This window comes from Phaseolus vulgaris, chromosome 9, assembly GCF_000499845.2.
Source record: "Phaseolus vulgaris cultivar G19833 chromosome 9, P. vulgaris v2.0, whole genome shotgun sequence".
NCBI lineage: Eukaryota > Viridiplantae > Streptophyta > Magnoliopsida > Fabales > Fabaceae > Phaseolus > Phaseolus vulgaris.
Window position 1 is genome coordinate 26,722,952 of NC_023751.2, and position 8,969 is coordinate 26,731,920.

The following is an 8,969-nucleotide window of genomic DNA, read 5'->3' on the forward strand; positions in this document are numbered from 1 at the left end:
TATTTTAAAAGCTTGTTAGTTTAGGGTTTAGGGTTTATCTAAAAAATATTTGTAAAAACTAGATGTGTTGCTATCTCTTTAAGAAAATCTCATGTTTAAATTTTATTGCTTTAAGAACCATAAAAAATGAGGAGATTGTTATGCCAAAAGTCCAATGGCCCCATAATATTGATTAAGTTATTGTCACAATAAAGTAAGAAACATGAAGAAGCTTTGTCCGAAGATGTGAAGATATTGTAAGACCTGAGTGCTTCGTCTACCAGATGATACATCACCTTGCAATTTTCACTTTGTTTAATAAATGGAACATTCTTCACTGCGTACAGACCTAAAGCTTACAATTATACCTAACAAAAATATTCTTTAAGTTTACTACTGCATTGCAAGGAATGTCTTCCTCTTTTGTCTACCTAGATGATTCACACAAAGTACAACTCTACGAATTTGTAGTGAATCCTTCTTCGAATATCTATGTAAAGTTATTCGTTAAATAAGGAAACAAAAGATATATTCAACTATTTGATGCCAAAATGTTGTCAAATTCTTTTGTAGCCTTAAAAACTTTATAGAAGAACATTATTTTGTGATCTTTGTGATCACACTTTCATACAAACTTTATTTGTGTTAGGCAGAAGTGACTAAGTTTCAAATAATACTCAATGTCTTCTCCATGAGTGGCTACTATTTAAAGAACATTGTCTTGGTCAGAAATGGTTGTTGTCCAAAAAATATTGTCTTAACCAGCATTTCAAATAATAATTTATATTTATCCAGGAGTGGTTAGGATCCAAACAATGGCTTATCGAAAAATGGTTGAGGTCCAAACAATATTCAGTTTTTAGCCAAAAATGGGTGTGTTACAAACAATTATCTCTTGTTTAATGGTTAAACCAAAAAGTTGGAAAACCATGTCTCAACAATTTAATTGATTAACATGTGCAATAATCAATTAAATATGAAATGTAATTCATTTTCAAAATAATAATTAATTAAAAGGTTATATAATCAATTAGATATTTTAGTATCAGTTTTAATTACTATTTTCTAAACTCAATAAATAAAGTACTTGGCTTGATGTTTTAAAATACACATTTACGATCAAAAGCATTCAAAACGGTTTTTTTCAAAGCATTTTCTCACTCTCATTTATGCTATCAAGATTTCCTAATCAAGGTTGTGCATTATTGAGCCTTGTGTGCTTCTACTATGAACGTTTGGTAATATTTTTCCTTGTATTATTTGTTGTTGTAATTGGATTATTCTAGTGTTTGGTTCTTGGTGATCAAGAGTTGATAAGGCATGCATCATTTTGTGTTGAAAATAGTTGATAGACTTGTTTTGGTTTATATACTATTGAAAGTGTTCAAGAGTTCATTGTATTGTAATAACTTTTGAAGTTAATGGAATCAAAAAAATTTAAGGTTGAATTGTTGAGAGTGAATATAGGATCTTGTTGGTCTGAACTAGTATAAAACCTCTTATGCAAATTTTATTTGCTTATCTTATTCTATTTGTGATACAATCTAATCTTGTGTCAATCTTGCTTTCAATATATTTGCATTCAGTTTTCTAGTCTTAAAAGAGTTTTAAAAGGAACTTCAAGAAAGAAAACTTTTATGAAAAAGATTTGAAAAACAATTCACCCCTATAGGTTTCAAATAGTCTCATATATTATATTAGTTTAGGCATCTAAATTGGGCAAAATAGAGAAGATTTAGTCTTAAAAACTACTTTTTCCACTTAGAATGATTACTTTGATGCATTAAATGATCTTATGGTCAAATTATTGGAATCTTGTAGGAATTAAAGGAAAAAGAGCAACAAAAAGATAACAGTGAAATTAAGACCATCCACTGAGTGTAAGCATGGAGCGGTGAGTGGATTAATGGCAAAGGACATATAAGTTCAAGACCTCTAAGCGTTAAGCATTTGAACAAACCGTTGAGCAGATCTGGGCCAGAAAAGAGCTCAAGCTTAAGAATGAGGTTTAAGCGAAGGCCATGAAGCGCTAAGCGAAGAGAAGCTTTGAAGTCAAGGAAAATCAATTCGATGGGATTGGTTGGAGGTGAGATAAGCACATGCAATTAATTTATCAAAAAAGAATAAATTTGTTAAGTAGATGTCATGCGCTGATAAGTTCAACTAAACACTCATCATTATAAATAGATAGGTTTGGTTCAGAGAATGGAGGTTTTGACAAGGAGAAGAAATAAGAGGTCAAAGCTGAAGCGCATCATCCAAAGTCATATGTCCTTAATTGCTAAATATTCGATCTTGAGTTGTCTTGTAAACATTAACATGGGTAGTTAAATTTCTCTTTTTGGGATTGAAGAATAATGTAACATTTCTATGCTTTGCTATTTATAAATGCAAGCTCTTTAAGTTCCTTGATTTGATTTTGCGCTTAAAGGTTGATAGGTAAAAAATTACTATTATTGATCTTAGAAATTGAATGATATGGGGAAATACTTTCATCTTTTGAACTCAATCAAATCATCTAAATAATTTAATGTTTGATAATGAAATTGAGTGTTTGACTTGAACTACTCCAACTATAATGCAGTAAACAAACTATTATAAGTTAAGGAATTGATTATGTTGGTTTGATCTCTAGATAATCATGATTTGGAGCCTTATGAAATAATGAAATTGAGTCTCACGTTATTTATAAATATTAGTTATAACTAGTTAAGTATAAGATATTTACAAAGTTTATTCAATCCCAACACTTTCATAAATATAGGAATAATTTTCTATTAGGAAATTAGGGATTATGAATTAATTGAAGATTGAAATAAAAAGTAGTTCTTAAAAAATAAATATAGACATTTTTTATTATTACAAAATTTTATTAGAATAAAAAAAAATTGGAGATACTTATCAAGACCAATATTTAATGTTTAGTAAAAATAAGCACAATTAGTTTATATAAGAACCATTGCAAATGGGTTATCTCAATAAATAAAAACATCAATAATTTTAAGAGACATTAAAATGGAAGATACTAAATATATGACTAATTATATTTCAAGATGTAATTAATAAATTAGAAGTAATGGATAACTAACTGTATTTTTAAAAAAATATTAGAGATAGATCACACGCCAATGAAAGTGGTTAATAGATAGTTGGTCAACTCTATTTTAAGTGCATTCAGATATACACAGGAATGATTTATTTACAACAATTTTTATTTTTTTTTATTCATTCCTCTTTCATATCTTTAGTTTGAAATTTATTAGGCTTTTATTTACCATAATTCAAAATTAAAAAAAATTAAATATATGTTATTCATAATTTTTTATTTATTTTATTCATTTAAATTTTTGACAATTTCATAAAAACTAAAATAATAAATAGTATAACTTTTTCAATAAGGTTAAATATATATTTGACTAAGTTTTTGTCAATTATCATATTCATATAAATGGGATCCTTATCATAAAAAACTTCTTTTTATACCAAAGAGGTGGTTTCTTCTCCCAAGCTATACACACAGAATCAAAACTCATTCATTAATCACATTCTTATTCTATTCTTTTCATATGTATAAAGTCAAAATTGTTTATAGATGGAAAATTTTCAGCTTGTATAATTTAAAATTATGTAATCTAAAAATATATTTATATAATAAATTATATAATTTAAAATTTAAAAATATATTACAAATTACATAATATTTTATAATTTATAATTCAATTTTAAATTTTATAATTTGAATTGTGTAATCATAAATATAATTTTAAATATAAAAATATATTTTAAATTATATCTTTCTCAAAGAACTAACATAAACGTACTTTTAATTACGTATTTTTTATTACACAATTTAAAAATATTTTTTAATTATAAAATTTAAAATGTACTTTTATATATAAAAACATAGTTAATATTGTATAATGTAAAAGTATATTCTCTATAATATAATTTAAAATATGTAACTAAACTTTTAAAATATATTTTAAATTATAAAATTTACAATATATATTTAGATTATATAATTTAGAATTTATTTATTTTTTTAATTATACAATCTAAGTATCTTAAGTAGACTACTTAGATTTTTGTTATATATCTCGAACTCCCATGAAAAGTACATAAAGAAACAAACCTATTAGAGGGGAGGAGGGAAGAGACTCAGCCTATCAAAGCACCCCAGTTGCATGTAATCAAAGAAAACTTAACTCCGATTTTTCCTTTTCTTGGAACCCAAACAAAAGAAACATTTATACAGTGAATCTTTTTTACAGTAATAATTTAGATTGAATTTTTAATTTTCATAATTTAAAAATGTTTATTTTTAATTTTGTATCTGACTTGATACAGTTAGAGGTAACTTTATTTTATTTATGTGTATTTTTGATAACTTACATTTATTATTTATTAATGTGGTGTATGTTGTATTACATTATTTAGAACTCCACTTGTAGCAACTATAATTGAAAGAAGGTGAATACTACACAAAGCCCAATGCAGACGTGGAGAGGACATAATGGTATTCATTCCAATTTGTGAATCTGGATGTTTCTCTCCAAAACAAGCAGCGCCCAACACTCTCACTCTCTCCCTCTCTTCACCGCCCATCGCAAACCAAACTAAACCAAACAACACAACACAAAACCAAACAAAACCACTTACATCTAAATACTATAATAATAACAAGCATGTTTCTTCTTCTTTCCACTTTTCTTCATATTTTCCATCACTTGCTAAAACTCACACTTCTTTTCTACCTTCTTCATCGGATACTACTATGGAACAAATTGCACTCTCTCAACAGGAGGAAGATTTGCTTGTTTCAGATTGCGAGAGCATTGTTTCCGGCACTGAAACCACTGAAACAATGAGACAAGAAGACGCTTCTTTCGTTAGGCTTCCAGAAGGTGATGTGCTTCACGATCTTATCAAGAGAGGCTTTGTTCGTGGGCTGGGCCATCTCGGGCCCAAAACGGAGGTTCTTTCCATTCACCGAAACACCTGTTCTGGCGCGGTTTCGCAGGCGCGGCTCCAGTCGTTTCAGCTTCACGCTAGGGCGGTGGCCAAGCTACGTGAAGGAAATTCCAATGTGAAGTACGCTTGGTACGGAACTCGCGGCGAAGACGACATAAACGACATCGTTTCTCACGGATTTGCCCACGTTCACGGCCCTCAACTACTTCTCTCCCCCGATGACGCTCCTCTCCAAAGGTTCGTCCATGTTTTAAAGCTTTCGGGTTCAAATTTTCAAGTTTCATGTTAAAATATTTCGTAATATAATTCAAAGTAATTTTGTGTGTTTAGGTTTAGGTTGAAATTGAGGAATTGATTCTGATTACATAAGGAGTTGAGACTATTTTAGATGGTTAATAGATTGAATACAGTGTTTATTTAACTTCTATTGCTATTTTTAAAACATCTAAACTTTAATCTCATCATAGTTTGTTTTATAAAATTAATTGGATTGAAAATGAAATTTGTCATCCAAACTCACAATTTGTTATGTTGATTCTGAATCAAATAAAACTATGGTTTTTGTTTTCCGCAGTGTTAGAGGGTGCGTGGTTGGGAAAGACGGTGTGAGGCATGTACTACTGTGCCGCGTTATTCTGGGGAGATCGGAGCTTGTTGATGGTGGCACAGAACAATGTTATCCCAGTTCCCAGAACTATGATTCTGGGGTGGATAGTTTTTCAGCTCCTAGCAAGTACATAATTTGGAGTAACCGCATGAACACTCATGTCTTGCCTGCATATGTTATAAGCTTCAGGGTTCCTTCTTTCAAAGGTGGGTATCCATTTTGAATCCAAAACATACATTGATGTTTGTGTGTTTTTATTTTACCATGGTGTTTGGTAATTTTTAAGATGATGGGTGTCTTCTGGTTTGTAGGGATTGAGAAGAAGAGTGAAGAACTACTGAGACCTAGTTCCCCTTGGATGCCATTCCCAACTCTGATTTCTGTGCTTTCAAAGGTTTTGGCTTCTCGTGATATTGCTCTCATCTCCAAGTTTTACAAGGATAAAAAAGTAAGTGCTTTTTCTTGTTTGCACTTGTGTTTGAGTGTGTTGCTTGTTTGTTTTTCTCATTGTGAATTAATTCATCTTACAGGATAAGAAGATTTCACGACATGAACTTATACAAAGAGTGAGACAAATAGCAGGGGACAAGTTACTGTTTGCAGTCATCAAATCTTACAGAGAAAAGGTAGGATTATTCCCTTTTTAATGATTTTGATCTCTCTCAGTCTGGGGTTTTTAGAATTCTTCTTGAGAATGTTATGACATAACCTACAATTTGTGGCTTGAGGAACAATTATTAAAAGCAACAAGTTTTTTCTCCCCTCTGTGCATATACTAATTACTAGATGTGTCTGAATTAATGGGATAATCCTTTTAGAATTCGCCTGCCTAATATTAGAAAATAGTACTGATAGAGATTGTAAATATATAAAGTGGATGTATAGTGGATTGTACAGCCAATTATTCTTTCTCCTTGTGGATTAATTAATCTAGAAATTCCTTAAATGGAACTAGTTTCTGTGGGAAAAAAGAGATCTCATTAGTATTAATTTAGGTGGTTGGAACAATATTGTCAAAGAAAAAGTAGGTACCAAAATAGTATTATATTACCTGTACTTCCAACCCTATGGGAAAAGTGGCAACTGAATTTAAGAATTAAAAAATGTTAGTGCCATCGTCAGTTCAAGAGTGTAGCAACCATCCTCGATTGTTTAGATTTGGTACGCTTGATTATGATGTCTTTGGGTGTACAAATAACTGTGTGAAGTGTTATTATAAAGTGCTCACCGATGTTAATAAGCATATGAAACAGCAAGAGTTATATGATATTAGAGTGATGGAAAGTTAACAATCCTTCAATTTTATACAACCAAATTACAATCAATTTAATTATTTTTTTCATTAAATAGTTTAATTTATTATTTTATCCTTAAAAGGAAAGGAGTTGTAATATGTAGAATAAAAAGGTAATTGGAAAAATACTTTATTTCCATTATAATAGACTAAAAATTATTATTTTTGTTAGTAGTGTTTTTTTGTTGTTGTGTCAATTGTTTTTGTCACGTGTTTACTCTTATTTTTCTTTGGCTTTGTGTTGTATGCTTAGAATAATTTAACTGGGTAAATTTGTTCTTTCTTTCAGAAGAAACAAAGATTTCAACATACAAGGTCAAAGAATGGGCAAGCAACGACACATGAGTTCTAAAGCTGATAACCAAACTTACATAGAAGATCCACAAAACTTCTTTTGGAGAAATGTTTTTTCTCTTTCTTTTGTAATTTCTACTTTCCTATTCTAAGGTTGATGTAGCATAGATAGGCATAGGAGAAGGAATGGATTTTTCATCCATGAATATGAATACAAATAGGTTATGATGGACACATTCATTCCTTCAAATTGTACATACTAATTTTGTTGTGCCTTTTTCTTCTCTTGGAATATATTATTTCTTAGTTACTACATAATTTTGCAAATTTTTAGTATATTATTATAATTTATTCTATGCTATTTTAACACTTGTAGCTTAATTAAGAGGGGAAATTATCTTTCTGTCATCCACACAATCACTTAACAATTTTTGTAAAGGCAACATAGTCATTAAAAAATCTTTTATAATTATAAGAAAATGAGTCTCAACTAATTGTATTACTTTGTTGGATTCTATAATATTATATAGCTTTAGATTAAATATTGGTCCATGACAAGTTCAACGTTTTCAACTCCTACTCATCTTCTGCTGTAAAGTGTAAGTTCCTTTATCTTCTTTTTTCAAAACAACTGTTTCATAATTATATCTGGCATTGAGTTTCATCTTTCACTCTTTCCTTGTGATATCTGTGTGCTCCATGTTCTTTGACAACAAATTTTCTTTTTCTTTTTTTGACCAAAAAAATAAATTTTGTCAGGTCAATTTTCCCGTGAATTCCATCATTTTTACAGACCATGGGTTTCCTTGTTCTGCTCTCTTATACTCTGGTCTAGGGAAAGTGGTTTTCTTCCCTCTGTTTTAACCCAAAAGGAAAAAAAAGGATAAATGCAAAACAAGAAATATTTAATATATAATTAATTATTATTAGTTAATCATCAATTAATTAAAGTAGTTCATATTAACCAATCAATTACATATGGTGATATGTTTTGGATTTGTTCCATTTTTATCTGTTGATGGTTTTGTTGGATAGGATTTAGAGATGAAACTATTTTCACAACCTTCCTAAACTATAGTTCTAAAAAGAAGTCCAATGACTTTCCTGCTTTGGATGAAAGAATGAAAATAACAGTGAGATAATAATTTGAGTTTGTGTAAATATCTATAAAACTTCTCTTAAATGGCGCATTTCTTAAATGGCGCGTGTCAGTGTCGAATACTTATATTGGACATCGACACTTGTAGGACACGTATCCATAAAGTGTCTAATTCAAAAAGTATTTATTGAATTTCTGAAAATTTTAATATGATTTTAACACAATTTTTTTAAAAAAAATACATTAATTTTTTAAAAACTCAAACTTATTATATTAATTTTTTAAAAATTTAAATTTATTATATAAATTTTTATTATGATTATAAAAGTAAGAAATAAATCTTTTTGAACTAGTCATGAAAAATACTTTTCTGTTTTAGAAAATAATCTGGAACATACTTATGTACATAGATATTTGTTGTCAATATATAGATCCGTGTCTCTGTGTCGTATGTTTTAGATATTATACGTGTTCGTATTGTATTAGGGCAAATGCTCCCTGCACCCAATCATTTTTAACCTGCACCCAACATATTTTTTTAATTTCCAAAAATGCTCTTAATTTCGGAAATAAAAATCCGGAATTGAAAATAATATATTCCGGAAAAATAAATCCAGAAGTAATTATTGAGTTTTGGAAATAAAAATCCGGAAACCAAAATTAAAATTCTATTTCGGACAAAAAAATCCGGAATTGAAAAATAATATCAGAAAAAAAAAATCCAG

At 29.2% G+C, this 8,969-nt stretch overlaps 1 protein-coding gene across 1 annotated transcript; it reads left to right on the forward strand.

The window, feature by feature from the left end:
* The first annotated feature begins 4,474 nt into the window (after window positions 1-4,474).
* On the forward strand, window positions 4,475-7,463 carry LOC137822523 (probable inactive poly [ADP-ribose] polymerase SRO5). Its single transcript, XM_068627420.1, has 5 exons — window positions 4,475-5,187; window positions 5,525-5,763; window positions 5,869-6,005; window positions 6,088-6,183; window positions 7,141-7,463. The coding sequence occupies exons 1-5, from the start codon at window positions 4,493-4,495 to the stop codon at window positions 7,201-7,203; spliced, it is 1,230 nt and encodes a 409-aa protein (XP_068483521.1). The 5' UTR covers window positions 4,475-4,492; the 3' UTR covers window positions 7,204-7,463.
* Window positions 7,464-8,969: the final 1,506 nt, after the last annotated feature.

Coding starts and splice junctions, on each gene's coding strand:
- LOC137822523 (XM_068627420.1), top strand. CDS start 4,493: ATGGTATTCATTCCAATTTGTGAATCTGGATGTTTCTCTCCAAAACAA. Junction 5,188..5,524: donor GATGACGCTCCTCTCCAAAG/GTTCGTCCATGT, acceptor TGTTTTCCGCAG/TGTTAGAGGGTGCGTGGTTG. Junction 6,184..7,140: donor TCAAATCTTACAGAGAAAAG/GTAGGATTATTC, acceptor TCTTTCTTTCAG/AAGAAACAAAGATTTCAACA.